The 21,419-nt window shown below is 40.2% G+C and overlaps 1 protein-coding gene and 5 non-coding genes across 6 annotated transcripts; 5 read left to right on the top strand and 1 right to left on the bottom strand.

Annotated features, from left to right (window-relative positions):
* Positions 1-8,641: 8,641 nt before the first annotated feature.
* On the top strand, positions 8,642-8,805 carry LOC120470458 (U1 spliceosomal RNA). Its single transcript, XR_005620522.1, has one exon. It is a non-coding gene; the product is annotated as a U1 spliceosomal RNA (small nuclear RNA).
* Positions 8,806-9,670: 865 nt separating this feature from the next.
* On the top strand, positions 9,671-9,861 carry LOC120470466 (U2 spliceosomal RNA). Its single transcript, XR_005620530.1, has one exon. It is a non-coding gene; the product is annotated as a U2 spliceosomal RNA (small nuclear RNA).
* Positions 9,862-10,497: 636 nt separating this feature from the next.
* Positions 10,498-10,661, top strand: LOC120470459 (U1 spliceosomal RNA). Its single transcript, XR_005620523.1, has one exon. It is a non-coding gene; the product is annotated as a U1 spliceosomal RNA (small nuclear RNA).
* Positions 10,662-12,187: 1,526 nt separating this feature from the next.
* LOC120492636 (SCAN domain-containing protein 3-like) lies at positions 12,188-14,068 on the bottom strand. Its single transcript, XM_089122342.1, has 2 exons — positions 13,220-14,068; positions 12,188-12,730 (listed from the first exon to the last, which is right to left on the bottom strand). Exons 1-2 carry the CDS (start codon positions 14,066-14,068, stop codon positions 12,188-12,190), a joined length of 1,392 nt encoding a protein of 463 aa, XP_088978468.1.
* A 2,971-nt stretch (positions 14,069-17,039) lies between these two features.
* Positions 17,040-17,230, top strand: LOC120470467 (U2 spliceosomal RNA). The gene has a single exon (XR_005620531.1). It is a non-coding gene; the product is annotated as a U2 spliceosomal RNA (small nuclear RNA).
* An 822-nt stretch (positions 17,231-18,052) lies between these two features.
* On the top strand, positions 18,053-18,216 carry LOC120470460 (U1 spliceosomal RNA). The gene has a single exon (XR_005620524.1). It is a non-coding gene; the product is annotated as a U1 spliceosomal RNA (small nuclear RNA).
* The last annotated feature ends 3,203 nt before the right edge of the window (positions 18,217-21,419 follow it).

The following is a 21,419-nucleotide window of genomic DNA, read 5'->3' as shown; positions in this document are numbered from 1 at the left end:
ACAGAATCGCAAAGAAAAGATTTGAAGGACTGAAAAGGAGGTTGCGGTCAGATGTGGTAATGTATCACAGATATAATGAAGTGGTGAATGATTACCTTCAGCAGGGCATTGTCGAAGATGTTGTGGAGAATGGATCATCTTCAAACGCTGTAAAGTATTACATGCCTCATCATGCTGTTCTTCGAGAGGACAAGGTAACCACAAAGCTCAGAGTAGTATTTGATGCTTCATCACATGAAGTTGGGGTTCCATCATTAAATGACTGTCTACTTACTGGTCCTAACCTGAATCCAGATCTGCTTGGCATACTGATCAAATTCAGACTGAATGAGATTGCTTTTACTGCAGACATTGAAAAGGCTTTCTTGCAGATTTCTCTTGCTGAGACGGATAGAGATGCAGTGAGATTCCTATGGTTCACTGCACTGCCTCATGAAGACGCAGGTGAAAGGCTACGTGTACTGCGGATGACAAGAGTGGTGTTTGGAGTGTCCCCGAGCCCATTCCTCCTAGCGGCTACAGTAAGAAGGCATCTGAAGGAATATGAACACCAATTTCCTGAAGTAGTAAGGATCATCAGAGAATCACTTTATGTTGACGACTTAATCTCGAGTGCAAGTGATGTTGAGAATGCTTTCCACATAACTACTGGTGCAAAAGAGATTATGTCTGCAGCTGGAATGAATCTTTGCAAATGGACAACCAACTGTGCTGCATTGAAGGAAAAATGGAAGGAGACAATGAGTGAACCTGCTGAGGAGACAGAAACGCATGGATCAGTGCTGAAGGTACTAGGCTTGGTATGGAGAACTCAAACAGATGAATTTGTTTTTGACCTGACTGCACTGTTGGACGCTGTAGCGAAGAGAGAGAATACTAAAAGAAGTGTTCTAAAGCTATCTGCTCGCATATTCGACCCAATAGGGTTTCTGACTCCATTTACTGTGCGAGTAAAATGTCTTTTCCAAGAGCTGTGGATACGAGGACTTGGCTGGGATGAGGAGCTGCCCTCGGATCTTGCACAAGAATGGCAAGGATGGTGTGCAGAGCTACCACAGATCCATCACATACACATTCCTCGTTGGTATGGATCAAAATGCATGCATAGACACAACGCACATCAACTCCATGTGTTCTGTGACGCAAGCGAGAAAGCTTATAGCACTGTTGCTTACCTGCTTCGAGTAGCTGATGATGGAACAAAAACAACATGCCTCGTTGCTTCAAAGTCCAGGGTAGCCCCATTGAAGAAGATCTCACTGCCCCGTCTTGAGCTGATGGGAGCAGTAATTGGAGCGAGACTCGGAAACAGTCTGTTAAAGCCTCTGAATATGGAGCTTCATCAAGTTCATATGTGGACGGATTCGATGATTGTGCTGCAGTGGATTCGCAGTCCAGCTCACAAATGGAAACAGTTTGTGGCAAACAGAGTGTCAGAAATTCAGCTTTTAACCAATCCTGAAATGTGGTCTCACTGTAGGAGCAAGTTCAATCCTGCAGACCTTCCCACCAGAGGTCTGACTGTAGCTAACCTGAAGGAAAGTGAGATTTGGTGGAACGGACCTTCATTTCTGACTACACTGAATCCGTTGGAAGAAAGTGAAGAAGAGACAAGTGACGAAATTGTGGTTGGTGAGTTAACACAAGATCAGCAGATTGTGGTGCAACTCAGCAGCGGTGAAAAACGAGAAAAGGAACCTGTTGTGGACTTAATGAAGTACAGTAAGCTAAAGCGAGTTCTGCGAGTTACTGCTTGGATTAAGCGGTTTGTGCATAATGCCAGTTCAAGGTCCAAGATGCGTGGTGAGTTGACTGCAGATGAAATGTTTGAAGCTGAAAAGTATTGGATAAAGTTGACACAAGAAAGAAGCTTCAGTCCTGAAATCAGTTCGCTGAAAGCTGGAAAGACATTGAACGCAGACTCAAAAATCAGAGATTTAAGACCTTTTCTGGACGAGGACGAATTGCTCTGTGTTGGAGGCAGACTCCAACAGTCAGACTTCAGCTACAGAGAGAAACATCCATGGATTTTGCCCAACAAAGACAGATATTGTGAGTTGCTGGTCCAGTACAACCATGAATTCATCATGCATTCTGGTTTAAGAGACACACTAGTGCAAACAAGAAGTAGATACTGGATTTTGAGAGCCAGACAAATCGTTAAAGGTGTTTTGTCAAAATGTACTGTGTGTAAGAGATTCAAAGTCAAGCCCGCACAGCAGGACACGGCTCCATTGCCAAGGGACAGAGTATCTGAGAAACCACCATTTGAAGTGACTGGCATAGACTTTGCAGGACCGCTGTATGTGAAGGGTGATCGTGCATTATGCAAGGCTTATGTTGCTCTGTTTACATGTGCTGTCACGAGAGCGGTGCATTTAGAAATGGTTTCAAGTCAGTCGACAGAGAGTTTCTTGTTAGCACTCAAGCGATTTATTTCCAGAAGAGGGTTGTGTAAAGTCATCTATTCGGACAACGCCAAAACCTTTAAAAGAGCAAACCAAGACCTTAGTGAGCTGTGGAAAGCCATCAAAGATCCACAAATCCTGGAATACTTCTCAGGAAAAGGAATAACTTGGCGTTTCATTGTAGAACGAGCTGCCTGGTGGGGTGGATTTTGGGAAAGACTTGTAAGGTCTGTGAAAATGAGCATGAGGAAGGTGCTAGGAAAGGCATCGCTCACATTTGAAGAAATGTCTACGCTTCTTGCAGAAGTAGAAGCCATACTGAATTCCAGACCTCTCACTTTTGTTCACAATGAGCTTGATGAGCCGCAGCCACTAACGCCAGCACATTTCTTAGTTGGTGAACGACTCACTTCACTACCTCCAAAACCATTTCCAGCCGACTATGATCATCCCACTGTGAGTAAGGGTGATATGACAAGAAGGTGGAGATACAGAAACCGACTCATGACCAACCTGTGGAATCGTTGGAGGAGGGATTATCTACTGGATCTGAAATCTGCACATTCCTGCAACACGCAGAAACCTACTCAGTTGAAAATGGGTGACGTTGTGCTCATAGGAGATGTCAATATGCCGAGACAAACCTGGAAATTGGGAAAGATTGAAGAGCTGTTTCCAGGCAGAGATGGCAAAGTTAGATCCTGTGCTTTGCGTACATCCACAGGGACTGTGTTGAAGAGACCCGTTCAATTGCTTTATGCATTAGAGATTTAAGTTGATGAACATTTGTTCATGGGGGGGAGGATGTTGTGAATTAATCAGAATAGAAATGTGAATTTGTTATCTTTAATAATAACGGAAACAGTTTGACATTAATGGGGGTGTTCAGCTTTAAGAGAATTCTACCAATAATGCATCAGTGTATGTGAGGAAAAAAAAGAGAAAGAGATTGTTTTCATGTGCGAGCGCTGTATCTAATGATTCAAGTTCAGAAACTTCAGTAAACAGTTCAGTTTATTCAATTCAAGTCGTCAGTGGTCATTATTGCTGGTCAAGGAAGAAAATACACGACACTCCTTTTCACCAAATTTAACTTCAGCAAATCAGCACAGTGCTCAAATGCAAAATTTACTTTAAAAAAGCAGAATTCTTACATTCCTACATTCATAAGGATAAGAAAATGTCTCTTCTGCAATCTACTTACTGCTCTGCCACAAACATTTACAAAGGATTGCAGCTCTTGAAACAAAGTTAATTGCGGGTCCACCAAACCAGAAGGAGCGCACAACAGATTTTCGTCATTCCTCAGCATACAGTCGGTGAGTCCCATGAATCTAGTACTCCTCGACAGGCTATGCTGAGCGTAGAGAAACAAGCCGATCGACTTACAAATCGATCCCACAAACAGGGAGCGAGACCAAAATGCACTTGAGACATAAGATTGTCACAAGCCTCACATATTTCAGCAGTAGCATCCTCTACCTCTGATATGCCTCTGACAAGGATTGCAAACACTGGTCTCCTACTACGGCCTATACATCTAGAGAAAAGATTTGGAGTATTAATGAATGAGGAATCCCTGAATTTGATGAATGTGATCGAGCATAGACTGAGTCAGCCTGTAGCTAACACTGATGCTAACTGGTGCTCAAAGTCGAGCAGACAGCGGCACTCAGCTCAGAGCACAGCCGAGAACAGGACTCTGAGAGTGGGCGACTCCGTAATCAGAAACATTAGTAGCAGGGATGCAACTACGTGCTGCCTTCCACAAGCAACATCTTCTAATGTAAACAGGGAACTTCAGAACAATCTTATGAAACATAAGACTGCAAATCGACTCCTCATTCATGTGGGGAAGAATGTTATTCATAAAGAGCAGTCAGAACTCCTTAAAAAGGATTTCAATGAACTTTTTGAAACACTTAAAAGACTGAAAGTTCAAACATTCATCAGTGGACCACTCCCAGCAAGAGGAACAAACAGGTTTTCACGATTGCTTGGGCTCAACACATGGCTGCAAAAAACTTGCAATATAAAAGAAGTCAACTTGAGCAACATTGACAACTTCAATCTTTTCTGGAGTCAGAAGAAACTGTTTCAACAGGATGGCCACCACCGAAACAAACTTGGTTCAAGAGTGCTAAAAGACAATATCTACTTCTCCCTCCATTATCCTTCTGTAGTGTGTGCCAATCCACTCAACCTGAATGGCACACACACACACACACACACACCTGGATACAGTATAAATGACCACAGGACTTCACTTCAGCACCTGAATGGACATATTGTTGACAGATCACACAAGGACAATAACACCACACAGCCACAACAACCTCTGCTCACAGCCACAATCTCAGCAGAGCCCTGCCCACAGAACTCACCACAGACTGACTATAACATACTAGAACTGCTTCAAGATTCAGCACCCAATGACGACAATCTGGAAAACAGCCAGGGAAACCAGGACAGCAAATTACAGCCTTCCATAACACCAGAGCAACAGCCCTTCTCACCTGACACGTTATCCCTCTCCCCAGCATCTCCATTTCTGTGCTTCTCAGAGAAAATGGAACAACTGGTGTATGCTGGAACCAAACTATCCCACTCTTTTGCTGCAAGCCCCCAGATACCTGGCCCCCCAACCACCAAAGCCTGCGGGCACAACTCGCCCTCCCCCTCCTCCTGTGAGAGCTTTTCGGCCTCTGCCACAGCGCCAGGGCCCACACCGTCCTCCGTCTGCTCGAGGTGAACCAAAAACAACTGATACCAGCTCTCAGTGATATGTATCGGGTGCCCGCTGTAAAAAACAGTAACTTTATCAATTATTTACAGACCATCGGGAACAAAGTGCACCTGTATCTTTCTCTATTACTGTTTAATTACATAATAGAAAGTCTAAGGCCTTCAAAAGCTGTACAGCAAACCTATCTAATCTGGTGCCTATTACACTCCAAACTAAGATTGCTGTGGGGACAAAAAGTAAGACTATTAAGTTAGCAGTTTTAAATATCCACTCACTTAAAAATAAATCACTTCTAGTCAATGACTTAACCACATACAACCTGGATTTCATGTTTCTAAATGAAACTTGGCTAGAAGACAGCTGTAGTGCAACAGTCCTTAATGAAACATCCCCTTCTAACATTACTTTTATGAGTGTCTGCAGAGTAGGTAACAAAGGAGGGGGCCTAGCTGCTCTTTTTAAAGCTGTCTATCAATGTTATCAATTGGTAACTACTCGTCTTTTGAATATCAGGGTATTGTGTTAAAAGGTGCTTGTCGCATTTTACTTATTGTTTGCAGGCCTCCAAAATACTCTCCAGCCTTTGCTGAGAAATTTACAGAACTGTTATCAACAATTGCCTCTGAATTTGACTGTTTTGCCATTGCTTGAGATTTTAACATTAACATAGATAATATACAGTAGAAAATATGGCAAAATAAATCAAAACTGTTTTGAAAACTTTTCATCTGACTCAGCATGTACATGATCCCACACACAATCGTGGATACTCTAGATTTACTAATCAGTAAGGGCCTAACATTTCATTGATTGTTATTAAGGATGTAGCACTGTCTGGTAATTTCTGTATTTTCTTTGATATATTGATCGCTCCTGCCATTGAAGCTAGATCTGTGTCTGTCAAGAAGAGATGCTTAAATGAAAACACTGGTGTGCTATTTATGAAGGCTAAGCTATATCTTTAAAACCAAGCATATCTGCTGACTTTTGATTTTCTCCTTGATTTTTTTTTTAATCAAATGTTCGAAGTGTAATTGATATTGCTCCTGTGAAAGTCAGGAAGAATAGTAGAAAACAAAAAGCACCTTGGAGAAACTCAACAGCAGTGCAAAATATGAAAAGACAATGCAGAAGAGCAGAGCGCATGTGGCGGAAGACAAAACTTGTAGTCCATTATAACATCTACATAGACCGCATGCTTTCAATATGGAACTAGGCAAAGCTAGACAGACTTACTACTCAAATATTATAGACGGCAACATAAACACACACACTCTTTTTGCTACTGTAGAGAGACAAGCACATCCTTGAGTTGCTCTGGGGTCAGGCAGATCAGACCACAACCTGAGAAAGCAGTTAGTTACTATGTCTGTTTTCGAATAAATTGATGGCAAAATGTTGGTAGAAAACGTACAGCACATTAAAACATCCACCTGCGCCCTTGACGCACTTCAGACCCAGTGTTAAAGGTCATTCTGCTTGTACAAGCAATAAATTATATGATTACTGAACCCTGTTTAATGTTTAGTGCATTTTGCTTACTATTTTAAAATAGTATAAAAGTACTGTACATATGCAATTAAAAACTTTTTTTATTATGATATTATTAATTTTACTTCAGTATCAGATCTGAATTCTTCCTCCACTGGTAGAGATTAGAGGAATTAAAACTAAAAATAAAAGATAATAAAGTTTGTCAGTGACACTTTTGATATATTTATTGACACAAGTTATGTTTTATATAAAGTGTCTAAATTAAAAGACAAAGTCGTTAGTGAAGATTATGCAACCGTATTTATAATATAATATAACGTGCAATGCTAACTAGTTTGGTTACAGCTCAAATGTATCATTCGCATTCTATCATTCACCCCGTCTCCATTACATATCTTTGTCACACAAGTGTTTGATCACCACATTTGATTGATCATTGCAAAACATTTACATATTTATTCTGATTATACGGTGTATTCTATATAAAGTACCTATCAAAAGTTTGTACACAGCAATGGGAAAGTGTGTCCAAACTTTGGACTGGTACAGTACTATAATACATATACAAAATATTGCAACTGTATTATAATATACACAAATAATATCGGTCGATATATCGGTATCTGGCTTTTTTATTGGCATTGGGCCCCAAAAATCCTTATCGGTCGGGCTCTAGTTTTAAGAAGAAAAAACAATGGTATTGACTGACACCACATAGACACAAACAGCATTTAAAAAAGCCTTTTCACCACACTCATGTGTCGATTCTCTTGAACAGCGCAGGCCAATAATGAGCCGATAACAAGAATGTTTCTCGTTCATCTTTATTATTATGCATTTTATGTACTGATTCCATTTATATTTATACTTTTGCTTCTAAAATGTTTGTTTGTTGCAGCAAGAAAATGTGTTTGTTTTCTAACAGAGTAACATCTGTGAATGTCACTCACAAACATTACTAGGCAAGAAGTGTTTGGAACGCCCTCCAGCGCAGCCACTGGCGACTTGCAGCGACAAAGTCCCTTGTAGTGTGAACGGGGCTTGTGACAATCCATTTGGCTTTTAAAAGGTAGCGGGTGTTCGAAATGAGGGAAGTGGGCAGCCAGTGATTTTCTGTGCTGTCAACCCTCTATAGTGCTTTCTTGTCAGCTGCCAAGCAGCCAGCGTACCACACTGTATGTTAGAGTGCTCTATAGCTCTATATGCTAAGCGTTAAAGTCACCGGTAGTTTCCTACATAGATTGTTCTTTAGGAGCCTTTTGACAGTAGCTCATGGTATTAGCTGACCAGGAAAAGTTGTGAGAGATGAGTGTTCCCAGAAATTTAAAATGGTGAACTCTTTTGACATGATCTCTATTTATGGGGTCAGCTCAGTTTGTTCACTCACTGTGACTGTGTCAATACAACTTCAATCAACTTTTATTTATAAATCACAATTCAAACAACAGTAGTTGAACATTGTGCTGTACAGAAGAAATAAAATATCGTAAAAAAACAAGACTGACCGCAAAACTAATGAGAAAAGGGGGGGGGGGGTGTTTATATCGAAAACCACCAATTTGACCATTCAACATTAAATCAAGGACACTTCTAGGCCAGTGAAAACAGGTAGGTTTTTAACTTAGATTTAAAAACAGACTCAGTGGGTGTTAATCTTAAAGATACAGGAAGACTATTCCATAGTTTTGGACCAACAACAGAAAAAGCATGGTCACCTCTCGTCTTCAGCCTTGATCTTGGAACCATCAACAATCTTGTAACTTGTAATATAAAACAGACCAGTTTGCGTATACTCCTAATTCCTGATGTTCAAATAACTCCCTTTTGGTTTGAGCAAAGCTCAGCAAAGTCTGAGCTCCCTCAGGCCTGTTTAGATCATAGATTGAGTATTTAGTGTAGATTGTGATGTACCATGTGTAGTGAAGTGGCGCCTCACCGTGGTTGACAATGATGATGCCTTCAGTTACTCCTCAAGAGGGAACGTGTACAAGTCATACTTACCTGGCAGGGGAGACACCATGATCATGAAGGTGGTTCACCCAGGGCGAGGCTCAGCCATTGCACTCCGGTTGTGCTGACCCCTGCGAATTCCCCAAATGTGGGAATCTCGACTGCATAATTTCTGGTAGTGGGGGACTGCGTTCGCGCTCTCCCCTGATTTTACTGGTTCAATAATAGAATTAAAAAGTGTTTAGGGTTTAAATAGTTTTATTTTTGTAATAATTTGTAAGACTGTAATGCTTTTAAGATTCATCTTTCTTTTTAAATCATTAGTTCAGGGTTCGACAAACTCGGTACTGGAGTTTAGCTCCAACCCTGATCAAACACACCTACCTGGGAGTTTCCTTCTGATCCTGAAGACCTTGATTAGCTTGCTCAGGTGTGTTTTTGATCAGGGTTGGAGCTAAACTCTGCAGGGACAGTGGCCCTCCAGGACCGAGTTTGGGGAACCCTGCTTTAGTTGGTCAAGTATGATCTCTGATATGGACGTGAATGATATGTTTTAATATGTTTCTTAAAACACATTACAAATATTAAAAGCTGGATTTTTACCACAGGTTAGTTCATTCAAAAAGGTAATTTCTGTTATTAATTACTTTCCCTCATGTTGTGATTGGCCAGTTCCGCACTCATGTGTTATGCTCACTTGAAAAGTGTCAGCCTGACGTTGAACCCAGTAGCGCTGCACAGTTTACTCTACGTCAACAGCATAGGATGTTCTGTAGTGAGTGTGACGTAGGTCTATTGAGTTGTTTTTGTCTTAACCCCTCCCCCCTCATACCTCCCCTCCCCCTCTCACCACAGCTTTCTACACACTTTTCTTCAGTCTTTTTCAAATTTGAGGTGTGAACGACCGGTGCTTAAGTAAGGGGGGTTTATGACCCTTTTAAGCCTTATCTGAGTAATGTTAACGATTACATTCTATACAAGAACTCTGAGTAAAAATAATATAGTAAAAGCTTACCATCATCAGATTTGCTGTTTCAAAGAGTGCAGTTGCTACTTGTGGCCATTTGTGGGTATCGCTTCTCGGCCTTTTGGCTAAGATCAAGTGTAGTATCTGTTCTTATCAGTTTAATATCTGATACGTGCCCTACCCGGGCACCATATATTAAATTGATTTTTGGATCAGGGAGATGGAATAGGGGCTTGCTCCGTCCACTCCACGCATCGACCCGGTATTGCAGTACTTCCGGGAACGGTGCACCCCCCTAAAATGGTCAATAAAAGAAGTCAGTTTAGTCTTGTGTGACAGCAGAGGGTAATAACAACAATTTATGTTGTTGTGTATGGGTGTTTTAAAGTTGTTGAGAGTGGTCTTAGTATTATGTAAATATTAAGTAAGCATTCCATTCCAAGCATAATCATCATTCTACCTTGACTAGTGTATATATAGTATGTATTGTGTAGTGATGCGGCTGACTATCTTCTTTTTTCGTGTGAAACTGTAGGTTTTATTCAATGAGTAACTTTTGTGTGCAAAAGCAGTGGTTCAAAATTAGATTAGTCCCATTTGCCCCTGCCGGTAGATGCTGTAACTGCACCATTTCACATGCAAAACACATGTCTCATGCTTGATTGGTGGAGTCAAATCTTCTCTGTGATTGGTAGAGAGATCTACAGTCGAATGTTCAGGGAGTGTAGACTCTCGGCCAATTGGAAGGTCTAATTGTCTGCAGTCAGCCTAAACAGTACGACTGGTAAAACATGACTGATTTAACATCAGAGCATAGAGTGAGTGTTTAGAGTAGATCGCGATGATGAACCATGTGTAGTGAAGTGGCGCCTGACCATGGTTGAGAATGATGTTGCCTTCAGTAACTCCTCGAGAGGGAACGTGTACAACTCATACTTACCTGGCAGGGGAGACACCATGATCATGAAGGTGGTTCACCCAGGGCGAGGCTCAGCCATTGCACTCCGGTTGTGCTGACCCCTGCGAATTCCCCAAATGTGGGAATCTCGACTGCATAATTTCTGGTAGTGGGGGACTGCGTTCGCGCTCTCCCCTGATTTAATGGTACAATAATAGAATTGAAATTCATCAATAATTGGTAAAGGAGTATCTCTTAGAAGTATGTGATAACATAGTGGATTATTCAGCTAAAGTCCCCCTGTAGTCAATCATTTTATCCTGAACTCAGTCTGATCATCAAATAAAATTTAAAAGTTTTATCCTTGAAGAAAAATTTCTTCATGTCTTTAAATAGCTTGAATGTAACTCTGCACCTTTGCCAAAGTGAGAAAAAAAAGCCTGTTCACTACTCCTTTACGTGTCCCTGTCATCATCGACGCACCATCAGTTGCACATGCCATCAACTTGGCCTGTCACTCTTCTCCACAGACATCCCTCATGTTATCTATTAGCTGAAAAATCCAGCTAAAACCAGCCAAGGCTGGTTGGCTGGTTTTGGCTGGTCTCCCAGCCTGGTTAGTTGGTTTATCAGGCTGGTTTTAGAGGGGTTTTGAACACTTTTTCAGCTGGTCAGGCTGGTCTTAGCTGGTCAAGTTGGTAGCCAGGCTGGGAGACCAGCTTAACCAGCTAAGTCAGGCTGGGAGACCAGCTTGACCAGCTAATCCAGGCTGGGTGACCAACTAAAACCAGCTACTTCCAGCTTAAACCAGCTAAGACCAGCCAACCAGCCTAGGCTGGTTTTAGCTGGATTTTTCAGCAGGGACAATAATAGAACTGAAAAATGAATAGAGAAAATGAGTTATTTTTCATATATTAGATCATTGTGATCATCTCAACACTCTTGGACTGTAGTAGTGGGAAGTTTGGATTACTGATTAGGATCATATGGCGCTTGCTTTTCCACTGCTGGTATGGCTCGACGCGGCATGGATCCGTTCGCTTTAGCTTGGTTTGCTTTTTCACTCGAGTTAGTACCCCTTCAAAGTGGGTGGGATAATAGTCTGACCATTATAGTTTATCCTGGTGATTCTCATGAAAGCTTGGTTTTAAAAATTTCAAACATGAAGATAAAAAAATGCTTGAATTAACAAAAAAACCAATCAGACATTAGAAATAAAGTCTGGAGAATTTGTGAATATTAATTTAAAAACATTTACTTACAATTTAAGACTTTTTTGAGCATAATTTCCAAAACAAGTTCTAAAAAATCTCATTACCAACTGTGTGAAAACATCAACACTGTTAGAAAATAAAATACATTTTCTGATTTTTAAAAACGGATTATTAACAGTCCATTCCATACCATACCACAGTGGTTCTCAAACTTTTTAGCCAGCGACCCCTAAACTAACATCAAGGAGATCTTGCGACCCACACAGCATACACAAACAATAAACAAACAAAAAAGTGGTTTTAAATCCACTTCCTATGGACCTTGAATAAAACATAAAAAAGGTATCATGCAATTCTTATAACTTTCACTGCAAGTTTATTTTCCACAATTATGAGAAAAAAAGTCAGAATGTACACTCAATTTGTAGATAAAAAAAAAATCGCAATTATCAAATGTTTTCTTATGTGGCTGAAATTTGTGCTTCCATAACTTCAACTTTACTGTACCTTTCAGTGGGATGGGTGCACTTGTTTTTCGGTGCACAAAAGATTAATCTGTGGCCTGATGTTGGATACGGCTACTCGCAGATCGTCCTCAACATCAAGACGTGATCTGTATTTATTTTTCATGTATGTGACAGCGGAAAAACTCTTCTCGCACAAATACGTAGATCCAAACGGAAGCAGTACATCCATAGCCACATCGGATAACTCTCTGTATTCTTCTGCCACTGCGATCCAAAATTCAGGTAGTGTGGAATTGGAAAATAAAGTTTTTAATGTCCGATCACTGGACAGCTCCAGCAAAGCATCTTCCAGTTTTGTGGGGAGATTAGTCCTAGTTTCAGTGAATGGTTGTCGTATCCAGTCATACAGTTCTGGTTGCGTCTCTTTTGGAAAATACTTCTGGAATTGTTCCAAAAGGCAGTGGAGATGACCAGTGATGTGTGTTTTCAAGTTCCCGAGACTCAGTCCATTCTCCTCCAGACGTTCATCCAGCTCAGGAAACATCTCCACATTACCTTGTTCAACTCGCTCAGCCCATCTTTCCAGCTTTTTCACAAATGCATCAATTTTCTCATTCATTGTCAAGATGTTTGTGTTTGGACCTTGTAATGAAAGATTAAGCATGTTAAGCCTTTCAAATATACAGGCCAAATAAGCAAGTTTTGATAACCAATCTGGATCTTTCAGGTGGTGCGCGAATTCAGATTTAGATTCTTTCAACAACGAGTGCACTTCGTCACGCAGTTCGTAAAGCCGGCCGAGTGCCTTCCCGCGAGATAACTACCGGACTTTGGTATGAAACAGTAGCGCTTCGTGCTGCGAGCCCATCTCATTGCAAAGGGTGGCTAGCAGTCTACTGGTTACTGGACGTGACTTTATGTGATTTACAATTTTTATTGCACTTTTGAGAACACTGTTAAACTCACTGTCAAGTGCTTTGCTAGCAAGAGACTCACGGTGAATGATGCAGTGCGTAAACTTAACATGAGGAGCCACTTCTAAAACCTTTGCCTTCAGTCCCTTATTTTTACCTACCATTGCACCTGCACCATCAGTACATACGCCAACACAGTTATCCCATGAAAGTCGCATCTCTTTTAGTCTGGTGTCCAGCTTGTTGAAAATGTCACTGCCCGTACAAGTCCCCTTCAGCACTGAGCAGAAAAGCATTTCCTCGTGCAGTTTTCCATCAAATGTGTATCTGATGAATGCCAGCAACTGAGCAGAATTAGACACATCTGTAGATTCGTCGAGCTGTAACGCATATTTCTTTCCATTTAACCTATTAATCAATTGACTCTTTATGTCTTTTGAAATATCATGAATACGGCGAGCAATCGTGTCATTCGACAATGGGACAGTCATAAGCTCACTTGCAATTTTCTCGCCATGCATGGCCCGACACATAGCCACAGCTGCGGGCTTAATCAAGGTTTCACCGATCGAGTGTGGCTTTTTGGACTGTGCTATCAGGTATGCCACCTCATAAGATGCCTTCAGAGCATTAGCGGTAATTTGGGTTTGTTGTGCGAGTGTGCGTTTTTGATTCTGTAATTCCTTCTCTTTTCTGCGAAAAAAGTCTATAGGTTTTTCAACACAAGCAGGGTGTCTTGTCTCCAAATGTCTCTGCATTTTTCCTGGCTTCATACTTTCATGGGCAAGCACTTCTGAACAGATTACACACTGAGGATGGTCCACGTCGTTGACAGTAGAGCAAGTGAATCCATACTTTATGAATTCCTCTTGATATTTCCGACGTTTCCTACATTGGTCAGAAGGGGTCTTGCTCTTGTGTTTAGTAGATGTACACGGTTCAGATGACTCAGGCAGACTGTCCACAATTTCCTCAACTTTTTTAACCTTGCGAATTACAAATTTATCCATTCTTGAAGTTGCAGTTTCCACGTGCAGTTGCGTGCGCTATTGATAACAAGCGATCAGTCGCCACACGGTGACGTCATATCTTCGAGTCAAGAAATATATATATATATATTTTAATTGAAACCTTCTAATCACTTCAGTCTTTAAAAATAAGAAAATATTAAGAAAAAATTAGTTGTACTATTAATTTTTCAGTATTGAAAAATATTTATTGTAATCTGAAAATAAATAAATTTTTCAAACCAACTCGCGACCCATTGAAATCATTCCGCGACCCCCCGAGGGGTCGCGACCCCCAGTTTGAGAACCACTGCCATACCATACCATAAAGATTCTTGTTAAAGATTTATGATGACAATCATCATTTAGAGACTTGATTCACTGATCTCATTCAGAGACTAATCTATGATTAAAAGGGCAACAATAAATTTGTTTTATTCATAACTGTGATTCAGTGTCAGTGACACTGTTGTGACCATCAGATATTATTAAATACTTAACTAACAATTTGTGCAGAAAAATTTTCACTGAATGCATTGAATTACCAAGACCCACACATACATCAAGAATCATGTGCATCTCAACAATGGTGACCATTAAAAATGACTCATGCTGCAATGCATGCTAGGTACTAGCATTATACGAAAACTTATCCATGGCTCCCAGCATGAATTATTTGTAATGGTCACCATTGTTGAGATTCCTCTGCTGAGATCTTCAAAGATTTAATATATTCTTTTATCTTCATTTGATTTCATCTAAGACTGTGTTTGAAGACAGCTGTACTACTTTTGTTTCTCTTTCCTTCTGTGATTCTGCTTGTTAACAGCAGGTGTTCGTCACTAATGCTCAATCACTTAAACACTTAATTCTTGACTGCAATGTTTATCTACTTTTAGTGAACTCAACTGAAATAATTTCATAACTATTGTTTTCATCAACTTAATTGAATTGAGGCAATTGGTTACATCAAATGAAACAAATTATATTATAATTATATTATAATATTTAAATTATACATTGTGCAAGGTAGAGATCAGTATTGTCTTAATTCTGATGCATTTTTATATCACTAAATAACATGTTTACTATTTAAAATCATTAGTGCTGTGGTGTTTTAATGGTTTCGTGAGAATCACCCATCCACTCCTCGGCACCAACGAGAGGAATGTCTGTACTTCATCCACTAACCACGATTCAGTTCATGCACTTGCGCGTGCAAAGGATTTAAGCGCCTTTCAGACAGAATGCGGAATGCGCAGCGCTTTGAAACCCATTCATTTCAAAGACTTCCAAAGATGCATAACAGCTACAAGTGTATTCAAGTCTATGCAAGCACTATATACAGGATTCACCGTATTGACACAAATTGACAAGTCAAACAGCAAACAGCCATACACAAATAGTCTATAATATAGGCTGTCTTTGAGTTAACTTGAACAAGGGTTAAATTACTCGACGGCTACAGAAGAATACTACAATTCCTCAATTACAATTCAATTAGGCCTAAGACATCGAGAGTCAAGCTGACCTATAACAACCCTAGCAACAACATATAATTGGGAATAACATGCCTTACCTTAACACAGAATGAATTTCAAGGACTTTGCGCAGATCAATGGCCTCCAACGTTTATATTTTTTGAATCTTTGAGTTAACATGAATCTTTGAGTTAACATGTATTAAACATGATTGGAATTTGCACTGCAGCGCCACCATACATTGATGCTCATGACAAGAATAGCATGTATAGTTATCTTTATTGAAGTAAATTAGGTTGAAATTGCAGTCATGCATGAATTAAATATATTTTTTTATGTTTTACACATAATACTCCACGATGATCACATTACACAAAACTGAAATTGCACGTCAAAATAAAACATTGTCAATATTTTTTGAGACCCCGCAAAATTTTAGGAATCACGTTTTCAGAGGAGCCCATGCCATATTAAGGGGAGCCGAGCTCCCCCGTAGTTCGCACCCTGTGTGTAACAAATATGAAACATCACAAGTAATGCTCTAAGATTTTTTTTCTTTGAAATTTTTACGAGCCCCAGCTCTCATAAGTTGTCAGTTAGATAGAGGCGGAGCCTGATTATTATACATTCTCACTCTAATAATATAATAACAATGATTATTCCCAACACCTGCAGCCTTTTCCTATTTAAGAGTTCAAGAAAGCCTCAGGAAACCTGTTGTTGGTGGTTTTGGATTTTTTTTCCTGTTTTGTACAGGATGGGGAGTGTTTTAGTTATATTAGTATAGAGGGAAAGCCTAGGTAAGTATGCTGACCCGGAAGACCCTTTTGTGTTTATTTTTCTCGGGAGTTAGGAAAGTTTACTCTGAGTTGTAGTTTAGTTCCGTTAGCTCACCAGTCTTTAATTTCTGTATGTTTATATTTTCCGTTATTCCTTTTTGCTGCCAATTAATTTGATATTAATATTATTAGTTTTTTTTTTGCCCTGGCCATTGTGATTTGTTTTGGAGTTTTTCTGACTGGCTTTGTATGGTGAGCTGTTGCCATTTTTCACATATTGACATTGTGTGTGTGCATGCATGAGGTGTTTTTTCTTACAGACGTTGAATCCAGTAGCGCACCACAGTTTAGTCTACGTCAACAGCATAGGATGTTCTGTAGCGCTATATAAATAAATGTGACTTGACTTGACTTGTAGTGAGTGTAACGTAGGTCTATTGAGTTGTTTTTGTCTTAACCCCTCCCTCCTCATACCTCCCCTCCCCCTCTCACCACAGCTTTCTACACACTTTTCTTCAGTCTTTTTCAAATCTGAGGTGTGAACGACCGGTGCTTAAGTAAGGGGGGTTTATGACCCTTTTAAGCCTTATCTGAGTAATGTTAACAATTACATTCTATACAAGAACTCTGAGTAAAAATAATATAATAAAAGCTTACCATCATCAGATTTGCTGTTTCAAAGAGTGCAGTTGCTACTTGTGGCCATTTGTGGGTATCGCTTCTCGGCCTTTTGGCTAAGATCAAGTGTAGTATCTGTTCTTATCAGTTTAATATCTGATACGTGCCCTACCCGGGCACCATATATTAAATTGATTTTTGGATCAGGGAGATGGAATAGGGGCTTGCTCCGTCCACTCCACGCATCGACCCGGTATTGCAGTACTTCCGGGAACGGTGCACCCCCCTAATGTTGTTAATGAAAGAAGTCAGTTTAGTCTTGTGTGACAGTAGAGGGTAATAACAGCAGTTCTTGTTGTTGTGTATAGGTGTTTTAAAGTTGTTAAGAGTGGTTTTAGTATTATGTAAATAAATATTAAGTAAGCATTCCATTCCAAGCATAATCATCATTCTACCTTGACTAGTGTGTATATAGTATGTATTGTGTAGTGATGCAGCTGACTATCTTCTTTTTTCGCGTGAAACTGTAGGTTTTATTCAATGAGTAACTTTTGTGTGCAAAAGCAGTGGTTCAAAATTAGATTAGTCCCATTTGCCACTGCCGGTAGATGCTGTAACTGCACCATTTCACATGCAAAACACGTCTCTTGCCTGATTGGTGAAGTCGAGTCAAATCTCTATGATTGGTAGAGACAGTCGAGTTTTATTCAATGAGTATCTTGTGTGTGCAAAAGCAGTGGTTCAAAATTAGATTAGTCCCATTTGCCCCTGCCGGTAGATGCTGTAACTGCACCATTTCACATGCAAACACGTGTCTCTTGCCTGATTGGTGGAGTCAAGTCAAATCTTCTCTATGATTGGTAGAGACAGTCGAGTGTTCAGGGAGCGTAGACTCTCGGCCAGTTGGAAGGTCTAATTGTCTGCAGTCAGCCTAGACAGTACGACTGATGTTAAATCATCAGTTATGTTGTTTTACTAGAGTATAGATTGAGTTTTTAGAGTAGATTGTGATGATGTACCATGTGTAGTGGTGTAGTGAAGTGGCGCCTCACCATGGTTGAGAATGATGTTGCCTTCAGTAACTCCTCGAGAGGGAACGTGTACAACTCATACTTACCTGGCAGGGGAGACACCATGATCATGAAGGTGGTTCACCCAGGGCGAGGCTCAGCCATTGCACTCCGGTTGTGCTGACCCCTGCGAATTCCCCAAATGTGGGAATCTCGACTGCATAATTTCTGGTAGTGGGGGACTGCGTTCGCGCTCTCCCCTGATTTACTGGTACAATAATAGAATTGAAAAATTAATAGAGAGGATGAGTTATTTTTAATCTATATATTAGATCAATGTGAACTTCTCAACCCTCAGGCTGTACTAGTGGGAAGTTTGAATCATTGATTAGGATTAGTGTTGTCACGGTACCAAAATTTCAGTATTCGGTACCGATACCAGTTAAAATTCACGGTTCTCGGTACCAATTTCGGTACCAAAGCTTAGTTTAAATTTACATATATTTAAGTGTTTATCACGGTTACAAGTATGGAAACTGTACATTTGTATTATAAACACTTTAGAAAAAGATTAGATAAAATGACCTAAAATAAACAATAGTATACACTAACACATTTTTAAAGTTGTTTGTAAAGTTTTAATCCATTATTTATTTAATGCACAATGAATTAAGTGAACAAACATGAACAATCAGGTGTTTGTAATAAATAACATTTTCAAACATTAATTAATGTTGTAAAAATATATTGTTCACTCAATGTGTTGATAACTAAGTAATGTTTATGAATGGTATCTTTGTAGCATTACCTTGACTGTCCTTTTATTAATCTAAAACTGCATTCATATTTAATTTTAAAAAGGCTTTTTAAACCTGCTGAGTTATAAAGGCAAGAATACGCCTAGAACTGGCATTGACATTAAATGACAATACTAATACCATAGTACTCTGGTGTCGGGTAGATACTACTGTGCTCATGTACTCGTAAAACTACCCCGAAAGCACTTTAGAGGCCGTTCACATGTCGCGCGTGTTTTTTAATTATATTTTTGCGGTTGCTTATTCTTTCCAAAGCGCTTGCTCTCACGCGGCGTCTGTCGTTGCTATGCAACGCCAACGAGTTTTTATTATGAGCGCGCTTGAATCGCGCCTATATTTGAAATTGCGCATTTGCATGTAATCGGCCTCTTATGGCAACGTGACATTAGCCTAATCCAAAATATTTCCATATGTGGCTCTTTCCTCCTTTCGTTTCAACAAGTGGATTCAGAGAGAGAGAGCCATATCAGCGTTATGAAGAGGACGCAACTGTGCACGTTTCAGACATCGCGTCTAGAACAGAACTGGATTAACCTGGTACTCGGTACCTAGAAAAGCTGGTACCGTAACATTTTTTTTTTTTAGTACCGACTTGGTACCGAAGTACCGAGTTTTTTGACAACACTAATTAGGATTATATGGCGCTTGCTTTTCCACTGCTGGTACGGCTTGACGTGGCACGGCTCCGTTCGCTTTAGCTTGGTTTGCTTTTATACTAGATTTTGTACCGCTTCAAAAGGGGTGGGATTATAGTCTGACCATTATAGTTTATCCGCTCCTCGGCACCAACGAGAGGAATGTCTGCACTTCATCCACTAACCATGATTCAGCCATTTCTTTTTTGGAAGTTTTCTTTCTTTTTTTCTTCAAGCAAGTAGTTTTAAAACTCAGTGATGTCATGAGCTACAGCCAATCAGAGCAAGGCATGGGTTGAGGCCACCGGGTAAATCTTAAAAAAAATAAAAATAAAAAATCTTTTTTTGCGTTTTTTTTTTCTCAGAGCAAATCATTGCACAAAAAATGTACAGCTCTTGTTTCTGTCTGACGTCCATATTCACATGTTGTGTTGGTCTTCTTAGCTGGGTGTTGGCGCGCATGCTGTTTCGTGTCATTTACGGTTCGTTTTATCACTTGATTTTTCGAGAGAAAATGTGGTTCGTAGACAAGATAGAATCATTGGGTGACAGAGTTTTTGTCAAGTAATGTAGTGCGTTACCTCGTTGCAGATCAATCACGTTGTGTGGTGTGAACAACTCAACAACTTTAAGACTCCTGATTTCATAAGACCTTGACCTCTGAAAGAATCCCTTTTCACCTCTAAAAAGAGAATCGTCCATGAAGGAAACCCTTCTAGCTCATTGACGAAAGCTTGACATCTGTGTAACAAATATGAAACATCACAAGTAATGCTCTAAGATTTTTTTCTTTGAAATTGTTGTTACGAGCCCCAGCTCTCATAAGTTGTCAGTTGTGTAGAGGCGGAGCCTGATTATTATACATTCTCACTCTAATAATATAATAACAATGATTATTCCCAACAACTGCAACCTTTTCCTATTTAAGAGTTCAAGAAAGCCTCAAGAAACCTGTGGTTGGTGGTTTTGGATTTTTCTCTCTCTTTTGTACAGGATGGTGAGTGTTTGTTTAGTTATATTAGAATAGAGGGAAAGCCTAGGTAAGTAAGCTGACCCGGAAGACCCTTTTGTGTTTGTTATTTTTCTCGGGAGTTAGGAAAGTTTACTCTGAGTTGTAGTTTAGATCCGTTAGCTCACCAGTTCTTAACTTCTGGATTTTTATATTTTCTGATGTTACTTTTTGCTGCCAATTGATTTGCTATTATTATTATTATTTTTTTCCTGGCCATTGTGGTTTTGTTTTGGAGTTTTTCTGAAAACTGAAAAGCTTCCTGATACGTTTTTATTATTTATATTAAATGCCAATCACATTACAAATAATAAACATGACAATAGTCCAACAGCTATTGTATAGCTCACAGGCCTGGGACTGAGAGTCCTAGACAATGTCCACTGCCTTTTTAAAATCTTCAAAATTCTGTCTGTCCAGCAAGATCTGTGGACGTGGATGATTTAAAAGTATCGCAGTATGTCTCTTTTCTGTACTTTTTGTGGCCTTGAGTGGGTTGGGCACACCATGCTCAGATGTGCACTTTAACTGTAGCTGTGCCACTGTGATCTCCTTTTTGATCTGCAACGACGTGTGGCAGAGTGGATGAAAACAGCGATGGCAGAGTGGAGCAACAGGGTGGTGACTGAGCTGGCAGAGTGGAACAAAACAGCTCTGGCTGGGTGGAGGATGGAGGCAAACTACAAGGGACTCTCTTTTTTTTAGTCTCCTGGTATCTGCCAGAGACAGAGTGACCTCATACTGTTCTTGAGACCGGCTGGTGTGGGGCAGTTCATCAGGAAGCTTCGGTGCTGGGGGTTGGCTGTCAGAAAGAGACTGCTGACGGATGGATAGGCCTTGATCTGTGACATTTTTGGTCGACAAGGCCTCCTGTCTCCTGATGAACTCAGCAACACTTTTGGTGTTAATTTTCCACGATGGGAATCCCGGGCTTGCTGAATTCAGGGTCATCAACAGTCACCATTTGCTGGACACACTGGTACAGCTTGGTGACTTCCTGATTT

This window comes from Pimephales promelas, chromosome 1, assembly GCF_988280905.1.
Source record: "Pimephales promelas chromosome 1, fPimPro1.hap1.1, whole genome shotgun sequence".
Taxonomy (NCBI): domain Eukaryota; kingdom Metazoa; phylum Chordata; class Actinopteri; order Cypriniformes; family Leuciscidae; genus Pimephales; species Pimephales promelas.
Note: the sequence above shows the minus strand (reverse complement) of the source record. Positions and strands in the feature narration are given on the sequence as shown.